The sequence below is a fragment of the Protopterus annectens genome, chromosome 13.part0 (genome assembly GCF_019279795.1).
Source record: "Protopterus annectens isolate FY-2018-M chromosome 13.part0, PAN1.0, whole genome shotgun sequence".
Classification (NCBI taxonomy): Eukaryota; Metazoa; Chordata; order Ceratodontiformes; family Protopteridae; genus Protopterus; species Protopterus annectens.
Genome location: NC_056747.1, coordinates 834,597,930 through 834,623,662, shown reverse-complemented (window position 1 = coordinate 834,623,662; position 25,733 = coordinate 834,597,930). Strand labels below are relative to the sequence as shown.

The window sequence follows — 25,733 nt, the reverse complement described above, 5'->3', positions numbered from 1 at the left end:
CTTCTGGCCTGGGCAGGTATGGTTCCCCTTCTTATGGTCTCACTTGTGATATCCCCCATGGATACTGGAACCCACTCAGGCTCTCCTATCTCAGCCATTGAGAATTCAGCAACCTAATCCCCATGCCCTCAAGCTATGTTTTTTCCGGTTTACTATCATTTGTGCGAACGACAGTCTGACGCCACGTATTATGCCGAAAGTCAGATTGTCATCCACACAATGTTAAGTGTATTGCAAAATCCAACAGACTTATGCGAATGCAGTAGTGCATTCGCATAAGTGTGTTCGACAAACTCTACTGAGATCACGGTACAGTGAGGTTTGGAAATTCATCCATATCCCCACTGTAGTGGGATCTCGGAGTTGGAATATATTGTTAGCAAGGGATATGGGGGGCAGCCCTCTGCATGGAGGGTACAGGGGGCTTGCCCCCCTGCAGAAACATGTGTTGTATAGGAGATTCATTTACATGAGCTCCTATACGAATATTACGTGATGTTTTCAAAGACAATGCCGACTCTGCTGAGTCAACATTGTAACAAGGTCGAGATTCCGGTTTTGATGGTTTAATTCAAAATTGTGAATGGAAATTGTTTTGCCTTTAGCAATTTTGATAGTAAACCAGTTTCTCCGCTTCTAGTAATAGACAGACAGTCCAGGCTATCTTCCCCAGTTTGCAATATTATCTTGACCTCCCAGAAAGCTTTTACTAAGAAAGTCTTCAGATGCAAATGGAAAAGATTTTCTATTTGGGCCTCTAACCAAAATATCAACCCCTTTTCAGCACCAAGTTCTGCCATTCTTCTTTTTTTTAAAAAAAACTCTTTTTAACAAAGGAGCAAGTTTTTCTACAATTAAATGTCAGTTGGCACCGATTTTCAAATTTCCATTCTGGAAATTTATCTTCTTCTCTGGCTTCATCCAGATTGTGTAAAGCCTTCATTAAAGGCATTTTTCTCATCAGACCCCCAATAAAGGATCCTTCCCCTCCTTGGGACCTTACAGTTGTCCTTCAGGATTTAACTCAAAAACCCTTTGAACCAGCAAACAAATGTGAATAACATCAACCAGTGCGTACAATTTACCAGTCTTCATTCCGAATGTTACGAATAAGGGGGAATACATGCCTCATTGCCTTGATGCACACAGACAACTGCATTTTTATCTTCACAGAACAAAACAGTTTAGGAAGTCTGATCAACTCTTTCTATCCTTCTGTGCAAATCACTTGGGCCAGGCAGTATCTAAAGTTACTTTAGCCAGGTGGATTACTGATTGCATTTCACTGGTTTATTGTAAAAAATGACTAATGTTACCACAACCTCCTTGAGTTCATTGTGTTCAGTCCATGGCTACTTCAGCTGTCTTTTGGTCAAGGACTTCCATTGATGACATTTGGCTGCAGCTACTTGTTCAAAGTCTCATACCTTTGTTACACATTACAAATTGGACATCATTTCCAGAAGTAGAGCTTTCTTTGGTTCGACAGTGCTCTGTCAGGTCCTTCCATGAGGGCTTCCCGAAGGATACGTAGCTGGGGACTCTGTCCCATCGGTGAGGAAGAATGAAAAGGACAGCATCAGTTTTATTAGGTATGTACTCGCCGAGTCTACTTCAGAAGACTGACAAATCAAAAGACTGAATCCCAAAAGACTGAAAATTCAGAATACTGGACACATTTTTAATGCAGGGGGAAGACCCTCCTGTATCCTTCATGTGTGGGGCTGCACCCCCACACCCCCTGCTAATTATATATACCAACTCTAAGATTGCACAACAGTGGAGAAGGGGCAAATTCCATCATTCAACATTTTGAATTTTTAGTCTTTTTGTTTTTTCAGTCTTCTGAAGTAAACCTGTACTCACCATAACTTGGCATCTTTGTTGTCCATTTTCATTCTTCCTCACCTTTCCTCCCATCCTTCCCCCATCCTTGTAATTCCTGGAAGTATCTGTTAGACCATATTGGAACTATTCAATTTTTGGTTTGAGTCCTGTCTTTCTTCTGTCTTTGTCTATCTCTGCTATGAAAAGGGGAGATTAGGCAGCAAACTCGATCTGAGGTGCTGGTGATGGAATAGAGCATTATGGATAAAGGGAGGAGCTCAAGAGTTCTATAGACTGCAGCCGAGTCAGATCTGAGGAACAGATCTGAACACATTGGTGAGGAAGAATGAAAATGGGAAACACAGATGCAAAGGTATGCTGAGTACATAACTAATAATTTCTTCAAAAGGCAGCCCCCAATGCAGAGGTACTGTGATCCTCATTGTCCCATCCTATTCGTGACAAGTTTGGTTCCCCTTTCTTTGGCTGCGCGTGCTTTAACCCACCCTCAAACTAACTGTATGGTTCCTCCAATTCCAAAGATGGCCAGAGACACTGAGTTTTCTGAGAAAGTTACTCACAATGTTCATCGTGTTTCACTGTTGCAGTCATTACTCTTGGGTTATCCTGCTGGCAGGCTACCCGTAGTTGGCCTGAGTTCCAAAGTCTAGGTCCGGCGTCGGTTGCTGTTGCCTCTTCCCTGACGTCAGTGCGCCGGGGTATAAAAGATGCAGCCGACGCCATTTTCTTCAGTCTTTCTTGCCGCGCGGTGCCCGAAGCAAAAGCAGTTCGCAAGTGCCGGATGGCTGACTCCTGAGATTTTCAAAGCTGAATTTCAGATCCGAAGTCTTCATTAAAGCTAAGTACCCCGTTGGGGAAACTTTTTTCTTGCTCCAGACCGTTGTCAGAAAAAGTTAACAATTGTATTTCTTGTGGGAAGCAAATACTTCATAAGGATTTTCACTCTTACTGTATTCCTTGCCTAGGCCCTGATCACAATGTTGCTAGCTGTCAGTTTTGCACTAGATTCAACCAACGCACTATCAAGTGTCGGTTTGATTTTGCATTTCATTACTTTGACCGAAGATTTAATTATATAATGCGGGCAGAACAGCCGACAACCGGAGTTTACAAAAAACGCAATGACAAGGATAGGCATCCGAGGTCCAAAACAGACGACGAAGCCTCTTCTAGGCCAGTCGCCGGTTCTCAGTGAGGCACTTTCGCAGCCTCTGGCGCCCACTATCTCAGAGCCACAGGCCACTTCCTACTCCCACGTGGAGCCGACTGGGCCTCTGGAAACTCAAGGTATTGGACACTCGGAAATCAACCCCTCAGATGGGTCCGGAGCTGCTGAGCAGGCATCGGCTTCTGAGGGTGTATTCAGACCTACACAACTATATATTAAGCCATCTTCAGCTTCAAAGACTAAAGCAGCTCTAAAGACAAAGAAACAAGTACAGCATTCTCCTACTCAGACTTCCATGCTTAAAAGACAGATGCTCAAAATGGCTGAAGACCTAATTACTTTGATCATCCCCCTCCTGATAAGAGGCCTAGGCAAGAGACAGAGTATGACTCTTCTGATCAGGTATCTGTTTCCTCTGATTCCTCTTCTGAACAGGATTTTTCCATGCTTCCCTATGAGGATTCTGATGCTGAAGAATCCATTCCTTCAGCCTCTCCTCCTGAGGACTATTTCTTTGGGGAAACACTGCATACTATGAGGGAGCATTTCCACTGGGAGAGCCAAGGTTATTCTGAGTCTAAGAAAAGGCTCAGATATTTCCTGCTACTTCCTCAGCATAGACCCCTTGCCATTCCTCCTGTTTTAGACATTGTGGACGATGTATTTTCAGAGTCCGGACTATCCCCTGACTCTACCCCCTGCACCTGCTATGCCAGACAGATACTACAGGGTCCCGGATTCTCATAAATTCCTATATAATACCCCGCTGCTGACCCAGAAACTATATCTCAGGGTCCCAAGGTGGTTAAAGCTGCTACTGTGAAAAACCCTGTCTCCTCTGATAGGGATTGTAGGGCTCTAGACAGATGGGGGAAAAAAGTATACACTTCTGCCACCCTGGCTGTAAGAACTTGAAATTGTCAATTTCATATGCTTAAATATCAGCAATATTTACTGTCACTACTTAAACAGAAAATGTTGACAAATACTGAATGTTCTGAGAACAAGGAATTGCAGGATTTATTGCATGCAACTGAACAAGTAGGAAAGCATACATTGCAATGTGGTTATGATTCACTGGAGGCCTCTTGCAGGGCCGCTGTTACAGGTTCTGTTATTAGAAGGCATGCTTGGCTAAAGGAACAAAATCTGCCTGATCATGTTAAAGCAAAATTATTAGATGCACCATTACAGCATGATTCTTTGTTTGGTACTAAAGCAGAAGAGGTGTTGAAAAAAATGGAGGATAAAGCAAAATCCATGCAGACAGTCAAGGATTTCTTACAGGTACAGCTACCCAGGTTTAGCAGGAACTGGCCTTCTAAAAATTAGTCCTTTCCAGTCTCAGACAGACCGCAAAATGGCACATACAGGCATCCTAGAGGCAGATCTCAGCCCCAAGGCTCATACAGGCCTAAACAATGGAGTGCTCCTACCTCCAAAAGTGGAGAAGACAAATCACAACCTTACAGGAAACAGTCCCAATGACCTTCCTCTTCCAGTTCCAAGCAGTTTCCTTTTGAAAGCCCCCTTAGGGGGAAAACTAGCACTTTTTTCATCAAATTGGCAAAGAGTTACCCAAGACAAATGGGTTCTGAACATAATGCCCCAAGGCTACAGGTTCCATTTCCACACCCTACCAAGGTCAAAGGGCATGCCAAACCTGCCACACAATCAGTGGGCAGAGGCACAAAAACAAATTACAGCCCTCATGCACATGAAGGCCATTCAACAAGTGCCACGACAAGAGCAGGGGCAAGGATTTTACTCCAGACATTTTCTAGTGCCCAGGAAGGACAAAACCTGGAGACCAATTCTGGACCTATCTATACTAAATACGTTTCTGGAAATTCCAAAATTCAAGATGTTGACTCTTCAGCAGCTACTGCCCATGCTGGGCAAGAGGGCTTGGCTAGTAACTTTGGACCTAAAAGAGGCATACCTGCATGTCCCAATCAGACAGTCTTGCAGAACATACCTCAGATTCATAGCTGGCTCAATGCATTACCAATTCTCTGCACTGCCCTTTGGCTTATCTACTGCGCCCAGGGTCTTTACAAAATGCCTGGCACCAGTAATTACGTTTTGCAAACAAAAAGGAATTAAAATTTATCCCTACTTGGACGATTGCCTAATTCAAGCAGAGAACAAAGACACTCTTCTAAAGCATCTGCCGTTTGTAAAAAGATTACTAATTGGCCTAGGGTACGCAGTAAACGAAAAGAAATAAAAACTAGTGCCCTCTCAAGAGATAATATTCCTGGGCGCAAGCTTAAATACAACTGCCCAGATGGCTTATCACGCCAGACAAGCAAAAACAACTGATTACTTACTTCAAGAAATTGACAACAAAGACTCATTTATCTGCAAGGAAAATCCTGCAGGCTTTGGGTTTCATGGCATCCTGCATTCTACTAATTCCATATGCCAGACTGCATATGAGGAAACTACAATGGTATCTGAAGAGTGTTTGGACTCAGCATTGCCACAGCCTGGAGACAGTAATTGCACTCATTCCCTGCCTGCAACAGGAGTTTCGATGGTGGGCAGGAACCTGTCACCACAACAAGGGTCTGCCATTCAGATTACCCACAGCCAGACAGACACTGACAACGGATGCATCAGATTATGCCTGGGGGGCCCATATGGCAGGAAAATGTATTCAGGGCACATGGCCTGCAAACCAGATGCATCTTCACATCAATCAAAAAGAGATGCTAGCTGTTCAAAATGCCCTGACAGCTTTCAAGGACCTGCTACATCCAGGACAATTACTAATAAAGACAGACAACACTACGGTCATGTGGTACATAAACAAGCAGGGAGGTACTCATTCCTACCCCCTCTGCAGACAAACAATGACCTTATAGGACACAGCATTGGCCTTTCAAATACACCTGCAAGCTCAATTCCTGCCAGGAAAAACAAATACTCTGGCAGACGAACTAAGCAGAAACCTCATGGATCCCCACGAATGGAAACTGGATCCACAAGTCTTCAGGATGATAACAAGGAAATGGGGATGCCCAGACATAGATCTATTTGCCTCTCCGCAGAACTGTCAATTGCAGAGATTTTGCACAAGGGCTTACCACAAGCAAGCATGGTAAGTGGACGCCCTATCATTCAGCTGGAAAAATCTAACAGTATATGCTTTTCCACCACTTCCTCTCCTTCCCAGAGTACTCCTAAAGGTCAGACAAGAGAAGCCAAAAATTATTCTGATTGCACCAAACTGGCCATGCCAGCACTGGTACCCAATCCTAAAGAGCTTGTCTCAAGGTCCAGCATGGATATTGCCTCAAACTTCTCACTTGCTGACCCAGCAAAACAATCAGATCCTGCGCAGCCAACTCAGGACCTTAAATCTGCAGCATGGCGGATAATGTAGCCATAATGAACACTCCCCTTTCAAAAGCAGTTATGGATGTTATCTTGGAGGCCAGGAGGCCCAGTACCAGAAAGTCTTATGCAGAAAAATGGAAGAGATTCTGTGCTTGGAACCAGGAACAAGACATGGACACGTCTGTACCAAACATTCCTCAGATTTTACAATACCTGACTGAGATGCTGAACAAAGGCCTTTCATTCTCATCAATTAAGATTCATGCCTCTGCCATTTCTGCACATTACAATACAGAACCACCTATCTTTTCTCACCCTTTAATAAGGCAGTACCTCACAGGAGCCAAAAACTTTAGGCCTCCAAGGAGAGCACCAATTCCAGCCTGGGACCTCAATTTTGTTTTGGAAAAACTCACTCTGCCTCCTTTTGAGACAGCATCAACAGCGGATATTAAATTCTTATCCTAGAAAACAGCTCTGCTCCTAGCCATTACCTCTGCAAGACAAGTCTCGGAGTTACAAGCACTCATGGCTGTGGAACCTTTAATCATTTTTCATCCAGACAGGGTTTCTCTTGAGGACAAACCCTATATTTATGCCTAAGGTGGTGTCCAGTGTAGCCCTCAATCAAACCATTCACTTGCCTACTTTTTATCCAAGTCCACAGAACAAGGGGGAGAAAATTCTGCATTCCTTGGATATACACAGGCAGTTACACTTCTACTTGGACAGAACTAAAGCTTTCAGAAAGACTGAGCAACTTGTAGTGTCATATGCTGCAGGATCACAAGAAAAGGCTATCTGAAAACAGACCATTTCTAAATGGATAGGCCACTGCATCAGTTTCTGCTATTCTCAACATGGCAAATCAGTGTCTAAGGGCATTAGGCCTCATTCCACCAGAGCAGCAGCCACTTCAGCAGCCTTTCTCAGGGGAGTACCAACCAAAGAAATCTTAGAGGCTGCAACTTGAGTTCAGTGCACACCTTTACAAAGCACTACCACTTGCCTCTCTACTCTAAGTCCAGAGCAGGCTTCACCACTGCAGTTCTGCAGGGTCTCATAGCCTCTCCTAACCCTATTTAGCCCAGCCACCCTTCCTCAGCTGTGGGATTCAACCCAAGAGTAATGACTGCAGTAGTGAAACACGATGAACATAGTACAGTTGTGTACCTACCATAAATGTAGATATTCGAGTGTATTCACTGTTGCAGTCCAGGTTACCCACCCACCATCCCCCTTCTCTTTGCTGGGCCTTATCTGCACTTCTCTTTCCTATACTGTCTTTTTGGTGTATTTTGCTTGTAGATGTTGGAGCTTTTCTCCCCGGGCCTCCACTGAAAAAGGACATGTATCCAGTCGGACCATCCCGGTTAACAAATGTAAAATAAATAAAATAATAGATGAAGGAAATGTTATTTTTGTGTATGCATTTTTTTTTGATATATATATTTTTCAGCCTACCTTTTTGGGGCACCTGACATCTGGGGCAAGAAAAACTGAAGAAAATGGTGTCTGCTGCATCTTTTATACCCCTGGTGCACTGACGTCAGGGAAGAGGCGACAGCAACCGATGCCAGACTTAGACTTTGGAACTCAGGCCGACTACGGGTAGCCTGCCAGCAGGATAACCCAAGAGTAATGACTGCAACAGTGAATACACTCGAACATCTACAATTATGGTAGGTACACAACTGTACTTTCTTTCTTTCTGTTAGAAACCCTTGGAAGCTGGTAAATGGAAGATGTTCTCTATATTAGCCCTTTTCAAGGGTCTGGATCCCTATTCTGCATCTTTGGATGCTATTCTTGATTTCCTGGCTGACTTTTTTCACTTTTGCCTCTATTGTATTAAGGTTCAGTTGACTACCATCTCCCACTGTTACACTGGCATGGATAATACCTTGGTGGCAGCCCTTTAGCTGCCCAAGGCCTTTTTAAGAAGTGCCTTCTTGCTACGACTTCTCATTCATGATCTGGTCCTTCCTTGGGATCTCAGCTTACTCTTGCGATTCCTTATCAGACCACCTTTTGAATTGGAGGCCACAGTTTCTGTAAAGCTTTTAATTAGTAAAACCCTCTTTCTGGTAATTTATATCTGCAAGGAGGGTGTCTGAGCTTCAACAAGTATGCACTATTTCCTCATCTAGCTTTCCACAAGGATAGAGTTACCTTATGAACTAACATTTCTTTTCTACCCAAGGTAGCCTTTGAGTTTAATCTGAATCATGCTATACACTTACCTGTTTTCTTTCCAGATTCCACTAATAGAGTATTTGCTCCGTTGTCTGGATTTTCACAGTCAATTTAGATTTTATTTGGACAGAACCAAAAATTTCAGAAAATCTAGCCAGCTTTTTGATTACTTTTCCAAGGCGTGATTTGGCAAGACTGTTTCCAAAGTGACTATATCCCGTTAGCTCTCCGATTGTATTTCCTTTGCTTACTCACTGAAGGTTATTTCTCTGGCTATTAAGCCTAGGGTCATTCTAAAAGAGCTGTAGCTACTTCAGTTGCGTTTCTTGCTCAGATATCTATTGATGACATCTGTGTGGTAGTTAGTTGGTCTAACACCCATAGCTTTGTGTCCCATAGTAAATTGGGCATTCAGTCTAGGTCTAGATCTTCCTTTGGTTCCACCATCTTGTGGAATGTTCTTTCCTAGGGCCACCTTGGAGTTGTTACTAGCTAGCGCCTATCCCACAGGTTGAGATGGATGGAAAAGACATCAGATATGAAAGTTATGTACTTACCATATTGACAGATGTGTGTTGTCTTCCTCCAGCCATCTGAACCATCCCTTCCTCCATGCCCCTCCAAATTATCACTGTTGTTTGTGACCTTTGGCTGACTGTGTGAACCAGCCCTGAAGCTCTGTATGAGATGGCTCTCTTTATGCCATGTGTGTGTTAGATAAAATTGTTTTCCTTTTGTCTGTTGTTCCAGGAACAAGGATGGGTCAAATCCACTCTGAGGAGAATAATTTAGAGCAGGTAGTGATAGGGGGTCTGTATTATTTCAGTGAATGCTTAAAATAGTGAACGCTGTTTAATCGACCCAATAAAGTCGAAATCCCTAAATCCCGAACACACGGAACAGCGATTTTTTTTTCCCAGGGAAAAAATAACCGTTGCTCTGTAAAAAAAAAAAAAAAAATCAATCACAAAATGAAGTGGGTGGCTTCTCACCCCCCCCCCCATATACCCCACTTAAATATGCCAACTCCGGGATCACACTACAGTGGTGGAAATGGCAAAGTCCCAAACACGACCCAGTGATTTTTTTTCCCCCCTGGGATTTAGGGATTTCGACTTTGAGTCGATTCAACAGCGTTCGCCATTTTAAGCATTCGCTGAAGTAATATAGACCCGTTATACGTAGAGGAGTAGTTACAGACCTGAAAATTATTTAGGTGCTGGCATCAGATCCGATGACCACAGGTTGAGAAGGATGGAAGAAGAAAGCACAAATCTATCTTTACAGTAACTACATAACTTACGTTTTCCTAGCACTGACCTTTTCAGGGCTCTAGTCTTCCATTCTCACTCAACAGGAAAGCTTAACAGGGCTTGATGCTCAAACCACTCTTTAGCTTGTGCTGCTTAATGATTTGGGAGTATGGAAGGTGCCTTTTAGCTTTGAAAGCTGACTGTTATATTTTTTGCAGGATGTAACCCATATAGCTAAGGCTACTGCAGCAGTGATCATTTGAACATTTATTTTATGGTACATTTACTGCTTAACTGTACTATGTACATCATCAGTTGCGATTTTACTTGCACTGCACATAACTCTTGTGTAAAGATGATCCATTATTTTTGTCTTTTTCCATGTCCAAATTGGGTTGTACAGTTTCTAAAATCTCCTTGTTGTCATATTGTATTAGTTTTGTCTACAACTCAAAAGGTTTATCCCTTTTAACCAAATCAAAATCACACTCCACTAGATCCATTTCTACGTCTACCACCTGTTTCATACTGTCATTGGTAGATGATGTGTGTGGCAGCAGCTAGGTCTACCATGTATATGTTTGTCGAGCATTACAAACTGGATCTTGTTTCTGGATCCAGAGTAATGTTTGGTTTCACCATACTTAAAGGTATGGTGCCACAATGCTGTGCAGGAATCATGGTCGCTGGGGACTCCATCCCAACAGTACAGATGGACAGAGGGGACAACAAAGGATGTTCTTCGTGTTTCACTGTTGAGGGGACAACAAAGGATATGAAAGTTATGTACATACCATAATTTTAGGTCCTTGTTGTCTTTTTCCATCTGTTGCAACACCACACCCTCCTGCCCCCTTCCAGATTCTCACAATTCCAATTGCTGTACTGAAAGGCCTTAATGTTTCCTATGTGAAGTCTTCCTTTTGTTTTCCTATTGTTTTTTTTCCTTAGTGTTCCGTTATCCAGGGGTCTTCCCATCTGTATTAGGGGTAATCTTTTTCTGGACAGTAGATCCATCTTGAGGCAGATTACACAACTATTGAGATAGATGGAGAAAGACAATTAGGATCTAGTGTTATGGTAAGTACATAGCTGTCATTTAACTTCAGTAGAAGTGCAAGATGCTTAATACGCATGGACAAAGTTGCTGTTATAAAGGAATACAATCTCAAGTAACATTATTTGACAAATACATGGTGATAAGCAAGCAAAATTCTAGGGTGAGCAAAGAGCTGAGATGGTAGCACAAGTAAGATCTGTGTGATTGTGCAGTAAAATCTCTTCTATAAAAGTAGAAAATAGACTAATTCAGCAGTTATGGCATAGTACATGGTTTGTGAAAAGACAACTAAAACTGGGAAGCCATTTACGAAGTGTGACTGTAAAAGACTGTGTGCCTAATGTTGCTGAGATTGTTTGGCCAGAAAAGAAGTACTTGTTTTCAAATACCAGTTTACCTGAAAATGCCTTTGTTCAGCAAATAAATGAGATATCATCCAATACTTATCATCAGCTTTGTCAAAAATGAACCAAATGTAGTATTTATTCTGTGGCTCTTGACCAGAGCACAGGTATCACTGTCACTGCATATCTACCAGTCTTTGCTTTGGAAGGGAATGCTGACTTTGAAGTCACTAAAAAGTTAAGAGTTTGACTGCAGGAAATTATATTTTCCAGAAGCTATGTGATGCAATTGAGGGGTCAAGTCTCCATAAGTTTTTCTGGTATTGCCTCAGAATGTGCATTGTTAAAAACAGAAAAGAAAAGTGGTGTTGTAGCCCTATTACAGAGGAAGGTGGAGCAGTAACATTTTTCAGGCCCAATATTGTTTTAACTTGTATACTTTGTCAACAGATACTGTTCAGTAAGTTAGTAATTTTTTTTGGAATGTGATGTCAGTGGTTATTAAATTCATATGTTGCATTCATTTAGCATTGAGAGCTTTGTGTGTTTCTGCTTTACAGAGGTATATTAATTCACTCAGGGAAATGTATAGGCAACATTTTTAGACATTAGAATAGAAATCGAAGCATTCATGGAGAAGTGTAACATGGACTGCTCACAGCTTGATGATACATAGTCATCACTAGATCTGTCATTCCTTATGGACAAACACAGCATTTGAATAAATTTAGTCTCAAACTCCAGGGTCCTATTGATTATATTGATGTATGACAATGTGAGAGTTTTCTCTAGAAAATTAGACTATGGAAGAAGCAGCTGTCAGAGAAAAATCTGTTACTTTCCAGCATACAGGTCCATGGTGGAGGAGTTGTGAATATTATTTAGAGGAGATGCATATGAAGTTTCATAGATTAGCTACTTGAGGAGCTGGAACACTGATTTGTAGACTTCAAAACTCACAGTGCATATTTCCATCTGTTTATAAATCCACTGTATTTTGATGTTGGCGGTATTCCTAATGACCTACAAGTGGAGCTCATTGACTACCATTCACTGCAAACAGATCTGAAAAACGTTGAGTTGCTCAGGAACTACAAGACTGGATATCACAGAAAACGGTCCACCTTTCTGGAGCTGTTCAAAATCTTGAGGAAGATGTGCCTATTTTGAAGCACATACTTAAGTGAGAAGCTATTTTCCACAATGAACTTTAATAAGCCATTAGTCCTCAGAATTTTATCTTCAGCCTCCATAACTCTTGACATACACAGGCTTTTAGAGCAGAAATGCGCCCAGGTCTCTGGAGTGAGAGACTGAGAGGAGAAATAGCAACTGTCAATAAGAAATACATGTGATCATTTTTTTTTATTATTTTCTTAGTTTTCTGGAATTAAATGCAGTATAGAGGATTATGTTTGGGTTTCCATCATATCCCGCTTATTATGTGTTTCAGACATGGCTGCCAAGAAGTTCAGCTTGAAAGGGAAGTTCGAAGGGTACAGCTTTGGCATCCATTTCAGTAACACAATAAAATGTTATGATCAGTGACCAAATCCTAATTCCTTGTAGTGAATGGAGCTTTATCTACTCAATATGTTACTGGTTATACACACACACACACACACACACACACACACACACACACACACACACACACACACACACACACACACACACACACACACACACACACACACACACACACACACACAAACTAAACAATGTCAGTGTACAAAATACCAGTAGAGCACATTGTTTTGCCAAACAGCAGCATACCTCTGAACTTCTTTGGTTAAGAATTCCAGACAAATGAAAAATAATGAAAGGACAAAATTCACTTAAAAAGTTAATAGACAAACGGGCTTTGCCGCAACATGCATTTTCTTAACAGTAAGAAGTAGAAAATTCTAGTATATGGTATTATTGACTGACTGTAATCTTTGGCGATTTTTGAGAAAATCAAAACTTTTATGATGGCCTTAGCAAAAATACAAGGTAAAATCAGGTTCAGTTGAAGGGTATAGAAAGCATGCAGAAACAAAGTGCTCTTCATTAAAGGTAATGGCTTTAAAAGCTGTTAGACACATCATTCTGCCACATTTTCTATTATAAGTGTGCCAGAGTGACATTCTAACAGCTAGCTTTCTGCTGTTCATTGCTGGCCTGTATTGTGAGACTTGAGGTCACCAGTTCTCGATTATCTGCAACAAGCTTTTGTTAAGCTCCCGTAAGCACTGTTAAGAGTGGGTCTTGCTCCAAGAAAGCAATTAACAAGTTTATTATTTTCACAATTTCAGAGCATAATTGTGGTGTTCCATGTATTACAGAAATATTAAAAGTAAACTTATGTTTGTTACTTGTGCGCTTTAAAAAATTGTATGTTGAAAATCATGGAAGTTTTTTTTTTTTTTTTTTTTGGGAGGGGGGGGAATTATCACTTGTCCAGCCCTTGGCTCAATGAACTCTTCCTCCTTTGGTGCTCGACTCATTTCATTTCAAGATCACTGTTATAAATGAAAAGTTTGCAGTGTGTTTGGGAGGAGAGCACCATAACACAGGGTGCTAGCAAAGCAACACTCCGTACTCTGTGACTGAAGAGTATACAAGGTGGAGAGGTCAAGATAAGTTAATGGTGCATAATAAACCCTGTATCTCTCTAGTGCATGAAGTATAAGGAGGACAGTTTAATTATTCATTGTAGAATAATAACTTAGCACAATGACTGCATTAGCCTTTCATCTTTAAAGCATTGTGGCTACTAATAAGGCTGAAAATAATGGGAGTATAACAGTAGTATGTGGCATACAGTAGAACAACTGTACACAATGTGGATGGCTCTGGGTCTACACTAGTATGCAGCAATATGCAGTGCAGTTAAACTGTGTGGATCTGCACTGCAGTCATTACCTACCACATACTAGTATGTTTTTCATCTGCATTTCATTTGGGCATGCTCACTTTGATTACAAGTATGCAATTTTGAGTGCTGCAATGATAGGGACACACAGTGCTCTGTAATGGCATATGTGTATTTCACCTTTGAATGCACAGATATTTCATCACAGTGCAACATGTCCAGTGTTAGTGCTATCTGTGAAATACACACACACACACACACACACACACACACACACACACACACACACACACACACACACACACACACACACGTCTTATCAGTACCCACCAAACCATCATAACTTAAAGGGAAACCGTCATAGTACCAAACCAAACTTGAAGGAAAATGCAAAACTGGTATCAGTCAAGCCACAGCACTAGCATTGCACACATCAAAAAGATTTCTCAACAATCATATAGCAAGGAATAGAAGAAACTATCAACAAAAAAACACTAGTTATACAAATAAACCAGAAAACGAAGAACCAAAGATTAACATAAACACTTTTGTTCCCTCTTTGTTTCAGACAGAACTTGTTCAGATTAAATAACTAGAGTTGTAACACACTCCTTTTAAAAAGCCAACCTACCAATCACATACAACTTAAATACACACATAATCAATTTTTAAAAGTGTCCTTACCACAAAATGTGCTAAATAGCCCTATGAATACAAAGCATACTTAAGACATTAAGTCATAAATATTTAAAGAGGAATAAAAGTTGCTTTATGAACATAGTGACAATCACATTCTGCGCATTATGAAACCTGATAAGGGTGGCGGGGTTATTATTATGGACAGTTTATACAGCAAAAACATTGAACTTTTTGTATGACAGCAACTATTTTACATCTTCAATAAATTATTTTAATATAGCATATTATAAGAATGATTTGAATATAATTTGTTTTAGTGTAGTTCTTTAATATGAAGAAGTTTGTTTGAAATAAAGAAGGAACAAAAGCACTTATGTTAATCTTTGACTGGTTCTTTGGTTTTCTTATTTCTTGTGTTGCGGTAGCGTTGTCGCCGTCACAGTTGGACGTTGTCCATTCGATTCTCAGCTAGAGCGTCTTGTGTGTGGCGACATGCGTGAACGGGCGTTCCTTCGTTGAAGGTTGTGCATTAGGCCTGGCAAGCCAGCACGTAAAACTCTACTGCCAATCATTAGCGGACCGGAGTTCTGCTGTGGCTACCCCTAACCTGGAAAAGCCGAAAGACACAAACTAACTAAGGAATAAGTAAATGAAACAAATTAAAACCAGTCTGTTCAATAATGTCATGTTTTGAAAAGGAGAACTTTTTTCTAAAGCAAAAAGTAATAGACTACTGATTATCACACTTTTCTTGCAAGGACTTGCACTTCCAGTACAAAATAGAATGGTAGAAAAACAATTCCTAATGTAGCAGATTCAACTGAAGCAATAACATTAACAAAATATAAATCAGCTAAACATGAGTGGGGGGGTGGGTCACTCCACATACCTTGTCTTACGTGTTAACACCATAGTCATACAAATGTGGTCAAATCGACGCTCCACAGCAACAGCTACAGCTGATAAAACTGAAATTAATCTACAGATGATGCTAAAGCAATATTTCAAACAAATGAGCACCTTGAACATTGGTTTGATGAAAGGCATTTGTATGAAATGAGCACCTTGAACATTGGTTTGATGAAAGGCATTTGTATGAAATGTATGGATACTAGATTGTGCTAAAGGGTGTGATGCAAATGTATCAGTCTTGAAGTGTAGATATTTTTGTTTAGCCCTAAGAAACTTTAACTCATTCCACTGTAAGAGGTGTACACCCCCCCCCAAAAAAAAGACACTACCCACCTAAGTCAAACATCTTGAAATTAAACTTAAATTTATAAAGTAAACATTCCGTAAAACATGAGTTATTGACAAAGTGTCCCAGAATCTAAGCAACTACACTTAGGTTAAAATTACTGGATATAGAAGTAAACTGAAAACACTAACCCATCTGAATATTGGCCTTACTACTCAAGTATAATAGTAATGCCACACATTCACTTGACATTATTAATTTATTTAATTAACATTTGATGTGATGTCCTATCTCGCCTTCATTCTATACTGGTTTGTTCGGAACCAATCCTCGGTTCTGACTTGGTCTTACACAAAAGCTCGAGGTGTTTTACTAGCTTGTGGCTGAAAACCCTATCCCATCATGCCCTAGGAAGCTCCCCAGATCTTGTTTGCCAATAAAAGAAGATTGAGTTCTTAGAACTGGCTCTGGCTAAGTGAAATTATTTCTATTTTTTAATATTGATATTTTCTGTCATTTTAGAATAGTTTGTTAGGTGATATAGATATTTAACTCTTCAGCAGTTTTGATGTGTTCGCTGCCATTGTTTTTTGCTGTTGGCCGTCGTTTTTATCCTCAAGGCCTTTTTTCCCTATCCTGGCTTAAGCCCATTTTTAGTTAGAAGGCTTTTATTTCTTTGTTAAGATCATTTTAATTAGAGAGCAGTTACATTTGTGTTAGTTTTTTCTTTAGATTAGGCTAGTTAGAGGGCTGCTTGGCCGTTTAAATTAGGGGGCTTTTTCCCCTTTAGTGTGTGTTTTAGAGGGCGTTTTCCCTTTTAGTTGTTGTTTGTCTTTTGGCTTTTACCAGTTAGGGGTCGCCACAGCAGAACTCCTGTCCACTAATGATTGGCAATAGATTTTCATGAACGCCAAGGTGCCAGCTCGACGTCCAGCCTTCAACGAAGGCACGCCCATTTACACATGTCTTTCTAATGCCACCCGACCGCGGGGAGGACATGCAGACTCCACACAGAAGGCACTCCCTGCACTCCAGCCGAGAATCGAATGGGAGAACCTCTTGCTGTGAGGCAACAATGCTACTGCTGCACCACCGCGGCTTAGTGTTTTTTAAAAATATTTATATATATATATATATATATATATATATAGATAGTATGTGTTTAAAATATATATATATGTGTGTGTGTGTGTGTGTATATATATATATATATATATATATATATATATATATATACATAAACACACACACATATACACACACACACACACATATAGTTGTGTTGGATATTTTGCTGTGCCTTCCTTTTTCTGCAAGTTTGTTGTTAATTGTAGACATGTCGAAACAGTCTAAGGACATTAGACCCTCAGGTTTTAAAAAATGCACAAAGTGCAGCCAGAAAATGTCTGTTACTGATGGACACACAGTATGCATGTACTGCCTTAGAGCGGTAAACCTTCAAGAATCCTGTGCCATTTGTCACTCTTTTAGCTATAAGGTTCTACTTGAAAGGAAGAACAAATTAATCCTTAAGGGATTACTGAATACCCCTTTTCAAAAGGTATTGGAGATGATCAGAGTCCTTCTAAAGCAAGCCTTTCCCTTGCATCTAAATCTGTAAAATCTGGAAAAGGTCTTCTTCTTTATCAGAGGCTCAGTCTGAGCCAACAAAAAAATTGCCAAAAATATCTTTGTTGGACCCGAAGACTGTCGGGCCTGAGAACTCTTCCACCCCAGCTCCTTCAGTCTCGGAGCCATTGGTGTTTCGGGTACGGAGCTAGTCCCCAGAACTGGAACCGGTTTCTCTTACTTTGAGATCTCCAATATTTCAAACATCTGGATCTCCTGCTTCCTCCAGGAGCCTCTCTGATGATGATGTGGATCGTGTGGTGTGGAGGCTTTTGCAGACACTGGCGCTTACCAAGAGTTTGTCAGATCCAACCCAAAGGGCTTTGGAACCAACCAAGCCTACCCTGTCACCATTGATTTCTCCTCCGATCTGATCCCGGACTTTAGAGCTGGAATATCTGAAACTGGTTGTAGTGGAACCAAGACCTATTCCAGGATCTTCGGCCCGTACTACTGCTCTGACGTCCTCAGTTCCATCTGAACTCGAGGAGTCTAGGGGCTGATGCTCTCCAGTCAGGTCCAGGGAAGAAAGTCGGAAAGGACAGTTGTCAGATCTGAACTTGCCTCTCTGGGCTTTAGCATTGGTGACCTTGGCTCCTACATTGGTCTTGGAGCCAACTCCTTTGGTTCTGGGGATTCTTCTGGTTCTTTGAAACTGGGAGCTTCCTTGGATCAGGGCCGGGAGCCTTCAAGGTGATGAGAGTGCTGTCCACACAGACAGCTCCACTCTCAGGTCCACACATTCTTCCCCCAAAGGCCCCGGTGTCTGTCTCGGCACCACTGCATCCACAGAGACGCAGAGACCCTAGGCCTCAGGATGTGAACCCTCCTCTTCTGAAACCTCTCCAGAATGCCCTTCTGAAGAGGTCCCTTGTAAGAGGCTATGTAAGAGGAAGCATTTAGACTCCCCAGAGGAGTCTATCACATCCGATACAGACCTTGATGAAGTCAGAAGTGTCTCCACGGTCACCCTCTGAGGATGTCTCCTTTGCAGACATCCTGGAAATACTTAAGCAAATAGGAGACTGGAAGCCCAACAACTCTTCTGAGGGGAAGTCTGTATACCTGAAGGCTTTTAGGTCTCATCCTTCCACCACTAGGGTGTCTCCGCCTTTCGATGAATTGACGGACCTAGTTTGTTGAAAGGCAAGGAAGTCTCCAGACTCAGTGGAGCCTGTTCCCCGGAGGCTAAATAAGTTCATTACATCCCCTACTGATAAAAACTTTCTTACAAAGGGTGTCCCAGTGGATGCTATGGTGGTGGTGGCGGCAACCAAAACGGAACTGTCAGAGACGTCCTCTTCTGTCCATCCACCGAACAAAGAGTCTCGTATGATGCTCAGATATAGAAAGTGCAACTTTTTTTCAGCAACCTTTGCACTCAGATCATGAACTATCTCACCCACTTTACCAGACTTCAGAGAGAGCTGCTGAAGCAGCTAGGAGATACTCTCCAGGGTTCATTAGCTAAGAGGGAAGCAGAAAAAGTTTCCTCTCAGCTCTCCACCTTGAATTCATTGGTCAAGTCCTCCATGAGACTCATTTTTTATGCAGGTGATGGAGCGAGTAGGACAGCGGGTTCAGGAATTTCCCTAAGGAGACATTCCTGGATGTGCCTGTGTGACTTTGCAGAGCCCTTTAAATCTTCTTTTGCTAATGCCCCCTTAGATGGCTCATCCTTGTTTGGACCAAAAGTTAGACACACTAACCAGGTGTGAACAAGTAGGAAAAACCTTCTAGACCTTAGAGGTCAAAAGTGGGGAAACGTGGTTCCGAAAATCCAGGAGTTTTTCAGGACACGTGGTGTTTCTTCCCCCAGGGGTAGAGGGGGAAGCAGTAATGGAAGATGCTGACCACGCAGCAAAGGGGGACTGCAAAATCGGGGCAACAGGGAATCTTTCCTTGGCAAGCCCTTTCAGCGCTCCTGAAAGGAGGCCCATTTGTCCATCTCTGGAGACAGTCGAGGGTCACTTATCTTTGTACCCAGAAGCCTGGCAAAAAATAACAAAAGACAAGTGGGTACAAAGCATCGTATCCGGAGGTTACTCCATACCCTTTTCTTCCCCTGTCCCAAACATAAAAAAAATCTCAGATGTTCCACCCAGTCAAAGGGAACAAGCAACTGTAGAAATACAAAAGTTGCTAGGAAAAAAGTCATCCAAACAGTCCCCGCAGACCAAATAGGATAGGGAACCTGTTCGAAGTTCTTTTTAGTTCCAAAGAAAACAGAGGACTGGAGATCCATCTTGGATCTCAGCAGATTAAACAAATCTATAAAAAAAATCAAAGTTCTGGATGGTAACACTGTAGTCTATACTCCCTTTTTTGCGACAAGACGATTCAATGTGCTTAATAGCTCTCTCGGATGAGTACCGCCACATAAAAATGAGCAGGCAGTCCAGGAGTCATTTGCACTTTCAGCTGGGAGCTAGTCACTACCAGTTTCGAGCTCTGCCCGTTGGTCTCACCACAACACCCAGAGCGTTACCAAATGCATGGCAGTAGTCACAGCTCACTTGAGGCTCCTAGAATTCCGAGTGTTTCTGTACCTAGACGACTGGCTTCTACCTGCCACCACCAAACAAAAGCGAAAGACACCACCATACAGCTTTGCTCTCTCCTAGGGATCACTATGAATTACGAAAAATCAGCCTTATTGCCATCGTTTTTATAGAAGCAGATTTAGATGCAACAAAAATGACGGCAAAGCTTCCACCAGAAAGAGTTCAAGTCCTACGTTATCAGGTCATAAACCTACTTTTCAAGAAATAAGTCAAAGCAAGAACAGTCCTGAAAGTGTTAGGGACCAGTGGCAGCAGCATTAAACTTGATTCCATTAGCACGCCTGCATATGAGAATTCTGCAGTGGCTACTATGCAGTCAGTGGTCCATGCAGGAGCTACCAATGTCCTGCCAAATTATAACAGAATCTTGCAAGAAAGACTTTCGTTGGTGGCTCCAGTCCATTCATGTGACTTTAGGTCGATCCTTTATCCTCCCTCAGCCTGTAGCCACAGTGACCGTGGACGCTTCCCAGATAGGGTGTGTGTGTGTGTGGGGGGGGGGCATTATCTGGGAAGGATAGTTCAAGGCACTTGGCAGAATCACAAGGCCCATTTGCACATCGATGTCCTAGAGATGAGAGCAGTGCTTTTAGCGTTGCAAGCATTTCAAGACTCTCTTCCACTAGGAACTGTTACAATACAATCAAACATGTTGGTTGTATGGTACATAAACAAACAAGGAGGAACCAAGTCTTTACCCCCTTTGTTGGGAGGCCCTGAGAGTATGTCAGTGGGTGGCGACCTCCCAACGCTTTCTGATAGCAATGCACATCCTGGGGAAATCCAGAGTGATAGCAGACAAACTCAGAAGAGCTATTCTGATGCCTCACAAGTGGAGCCTAAAACAAGAGATAGCAGACATGATTTTCTGCAAATGGGGCCAGCCTTGCTGCGACCTTTTTGCCACTTCCATGAATGCCAAATGCAGCTATCTTGCCCTAATACCCCCTCCTGGGGAATCACCAAAGGATGCTCTTGTACACAATTGTCCCTCGGGTACCTGCTACGCCTTCCTTCCCTGTCTGTTGATACCCAAAGTTTTTCAGAAAGCCAACTCCTTGGGAAGGAGTTTGACACTTGTCGCCCCTTACTTATCTCATCAAATCTGTTTCCCCTTCCTTTGGCCTCATCTCCAGGAGGAGCAGTGGATTCTGGACTCAGTTCTGCACCTTCTGAATCATGTGTCAGGGATACACCACCCATCCCTTCAAACCCTCCAGTTGGCAGCTTAACTGCTTTGATCCCAAACATAGCCAGGCTCCCTGACCTTTTCCCATCAGTGAAACATATCTTGATTTTGTCTCATAAGGCTTCAGCGAGGAGATTATATATCAACAAATGGAAGAGATTTTCCTCTTGGACCTTGAATAATCACATTGACCCCTTCTATTACCCCTGTAACTTCCATACTAGAATTCTTGGCAAAGATATTTAATGAAGGTGCAGCTGCAGCAACTATTCTAGTTCAATTAGCAGCAATATCAAACTTCCATACAGGTGAATCAGGGCCGAATGTGATGTCCCACAGACTTTGCAAAGCGTTTCTGAGAGGTACTATTTTATTAAGACTACCCATTAAAGCCCCTCTAGCACCATGGGACCTGAATTTTGTGTTATCCCATTTGATTCTTCCCTCTTTTGAACCTGCATCATCCTGTGATTTGAAGTATTTGACTTGGAAGACAATTCTTTTAATAGCTATCACTTCTGCTAGAGAGTTTCAGAGTTACAAGAATTGTCTATAAACCCCCCCATAAGCTTTTCAACAAAGACAGTGTGTCTCTACGAACAAACCTATCCTTTCTACCTAAAGTATGCTCAGAATCTAACTTAAACCAGTCCATAGACTTAACAGTTTTCTTTCCCAACCATGGCATTAAGGCAGAAGAATATATGCTACACCAACTAGATGTACATAGACAATTAAGCTTCTACTTGCATAGAACAAGACTTCAGAAAGACTGACCAATTGTTTGTATCCTTTTCAGACTACAAGAAAGGTGCTCCTGTTACTAAGGTCACACTTTTGAAATGGCTATCAGATTGTATTACCTTTACCTACAAATCTCAGAACAAAGAAATCCCCGATAAAGTAAAAGGTCATTCTACAAGAGCCATAGCAACCTCTTGTGACTTCCGGCAAGACTGCCAATTGATACCATTTGATGTTATTCGTGTTTCACTGTTGCAGTCATCTCACAAAAAAATTGTATTCCGGGGAGCAACACTGGACACAGCATCCCAGATGGTATTCCTTACTCCAGAAAAACAAGCCTACCTGATAGGCTACTTCTCTCAACTAGCCACCAGAACTCAGTTATCCGCAAGGAAAACGTTGCAAGCTCTAGGGTTCATGGCCTCCTGCATTCTACTCATTCCATATGCCAGACTGCATATGAGGAAACTACAAAGGTACCTAAAAAGCTTTTGGTGTCAACACTCTCAAGACCTTTAAACTATCATACCTATGATACCCTGTCTAAGGAAAGATTTTCTTTGGTGGGCAGCAGCATGCATCCACAACAAGGGACCTCCCTTCTCACAACCCTGCCCAGACCCTCACCACAGATGCAGCAGACTGTGTCTGGGGTGCACACCTGGACGGCAGGTGCATTCAGGGCCTTTGGAGCCCAAATCAAATACATCCGCACATCAGCCAAAAAGAGATGGTAGCTGTTCAACACGCCCTGACAGCTTTCAGACCCCTACTGTCCCAGGGGCCTCTAGTGATGAAAACAGGCAACAAATTTGCTGAGCTGGTGATTGGAGTGGGAGGCAAAGAGGTCCACCTTCGGGGTGCCCCATTTCTGGGTTACAAGGTTGAAGGTTTTGTGGTCTAGCTGCCATTCGTGTGGGTCTAGCAGGTTTCTGCTTGTCTGCCAGAGAGTCTGGCAGGAATTGTGCTAACAGGTGTATTTGCATGGCTGAGGCTGTGTGCCAAAGGGTCATGGCGAGCCTGCATAGAGGGTAAGAGTGAGTCCCTCCCTGCTTGTTGATATACCACATCACTGTGGTGTTGTCTATTTTGATCACTAGAGGCCCCGGGGAGAGGGCATGATGGGCTAGGGTTTTCAGCCACTAGCTAGTAGAAGACCTTGAGCTTTTGTATAAGGCCGAGTTGGGACCAAGGATCGGTGCCGAACCCAACCAGTATAGAATGAAGGCGAGATGGACAACACACATGGAACATTATGGTGAGTACATAACTTTGTTTTTTACTGGGAATGTTCAACTTGGATTGAGCCAGTTTTCAGTGGAGGCCCAGGGATAAATATTTCACACACATGTCTTTGTAATGTGGGAGGAAACCGGAGCACCCAGAGGAAAATTACACGAATGCAGGGAGGACATGCAGTCTCTGCACAGAAGGCGCCCCAACCAAAAATTGAACTGGAGAACCTCTTGCTGTGAGGCGACAGTGCAGACCACTGCACTGTCCATTATTAGAAAGAGATTAAACTTATGATATAACTGAATTAGAAAAACATCCTCTATATTTCATATACGTGTATTCATTAGTCATTTTATGGAATTACTGCATTGCACTGAAATTAATAGGAAAAGTAATCTAAGTGAAGCCCCCTGCCATCTCAATAATGTATGCTAAGCCTAATCCTGTCCTTGCCTCTAACCCGACACCTTACATTACAGAAACCCTTTCCATAACACGACCACTATTTAGAAAAGTAGGGCTTAGTACTATGGAAGAGGTTTTGTGTAAAGATAACAAAAGGAAATTGTTTTACTTTTGTCCTTTTTTTTTATTTCCGCATTAAGGCTTTTCTGTAAATTGAGTGTTCAAAATGTTTTTGCTGATATTTTGTGTTTGGCATTTAGACATTTTGAGCAGTCATACTTGAATCATATATAAATTTATATGTTTATATATATGTGTGTGTGTGTGTGTGTGTGTGTGTATGTATATGTATATGTATATGTATATATATATATATATATATATATATATATATATATATATATATATATATATATATATATATATAAAATATGTGTGTGTGTGTGTGTATATATATATCTATCTATATCTATAGGTGGGTCTACCAGATATTATCAAAAACCCACTTCACTGAACTGCAAAAGGATGAGCCGACTTTGCCGAAAACTGATTTTTTCAAACGTTCCCATCACTGGAGTTTTAATCCGGAAAAGGAGACACTTGTCCACCATGGGAAAATGTGCCCTTTTCCCAACTATAGTGCGATCTTTCAGTTAGCATATTTAGTTGGGGGAGTGAATGTGATATGCTCCGGTGTGTTTCTTTTTACCTGGTGACACGAGTGTCTCGATTTCCTGCAGTAAAACTGTGGTGATGTTCACGGGTTCACCAGCTGTGCTTCTATGCAGACCAGTTGATTGTCTCCTGTTACAGGGCTGCTATTATTATATTACACTGCAGTTCCATTAGTCAGTTTTAGAGCATTGTATTGGTGCTGCTGAATTATGGTAGCACTTTTATTCATGCGATACTACTCATTTGCACATACCCTGTGCACCAAATACTGCCATGATACATCGTAGCATTTAGCTTCTGAAATCTCACTACTTGTGATTGCTTTGAAATGCATAGTAGCCATTTCCCTGTGTATAGCCATAGTGCGGAGCAAGTCTTTAACATATTTTGAACAGTTGGAGGAGTTTTTTCTCGATTTTTCTGCTGTCACATTTAATACAGACATGGGTTAAGAACACAAGTTTCTGACACCTGACTTTAAGTAAGAGCACAAGCACAGAGTTATCAATGTTTATTCAGTGAACCTAGACCACCACATTTGATCAGCATGACCTATGTTACCAATTATAAAGCAGAATGAGAAGATATGTAATATTTAAACTTTAAAGCTATCTGCTGTGTAATTTATTTGAATTTTGTCACAAGTTTATAATTTCAAATTATTAACAATTAAAGGGTCTTGCATGCTTTAAATAATTTGTTTTGTTAATTTTTTGAAGTGGAACATTATCCCATAATTACTGTTGATTGATTTTTTATGTTGCAAAAATCTTGCAAAAAGGTTCCCAAACAGAAGTTTAATATGAAGATTAAGAGAAAGGATGAAGGGCAGCAGAAGAAGAAGATAAGAGAGATCCCAAAAAATGAGGAGATGGATGTAGAGTTGGTTGGTGCATATTATATAGAAAGATTGTCTCTGGAAGGTAGAATAAAGGATTTTCTTTCTTTATTATTCTGAAAAAATCTAACGAGATCTGACGTTTTTTAAAATGATAATTATCCATATTCCTAATTTGCTTCTTTGGCTTGTTACTGTATGAATATGTATCAGGATATAAATATTCATTAAACTGATTTCTTGTTTGTTTTTATTAACTCGACTTCTTAATATGTGATGTTATGTTGTCCCATATCACCTTCGTTCTTGCTGGTTGGGTTCGGAGCCGATCCTCGGCTCCGAATCGGCTGATTTACTAAAGCTTGAAAGCTTTTACTGGTTCGAGGCTACCCCTTATTCCAACATGCCTAGCGGCAGCTACCCAGATCTCGTTTGCCCCTTGCAGCATTGAGATTGTTACTACTGGCTCAGGCTAAGTGCTTTTTTCTATTTATCACTACTTTTTGTAATATTTAGTGGTTATATTGACACGTTAGAGTGTG

General features: G+C 41.6%; 1 protein-coding gene across 1 annotated transcript in view; it reads left to right on the top strand.

Annotated features, from left to right (window-relative positions):
* Positions 1 to 25,353, top strand: part of LOC122788365 (outer dynein arm-docking complex subunit 4-like) — a 259,950-nt gene extending 234,597 nt beyond the window's left edge. Inside the window, exon 3 of the mRNA XM_044055442.1 lies at positions 25,135 to 25,353. Coding sequence (XP_043911377.1) covers positions 25,135 to 25,311 — 177 coding nt within the window. The 3' untranslated portion in view covers positions 25,312 to 25,353. The remainder of the gene's footprint in view (positions 1 to 25,134) is intronic.
* The last annotated feature ends 380 nt before the right edge of the window (positions 25,354 to 25,733 follow it).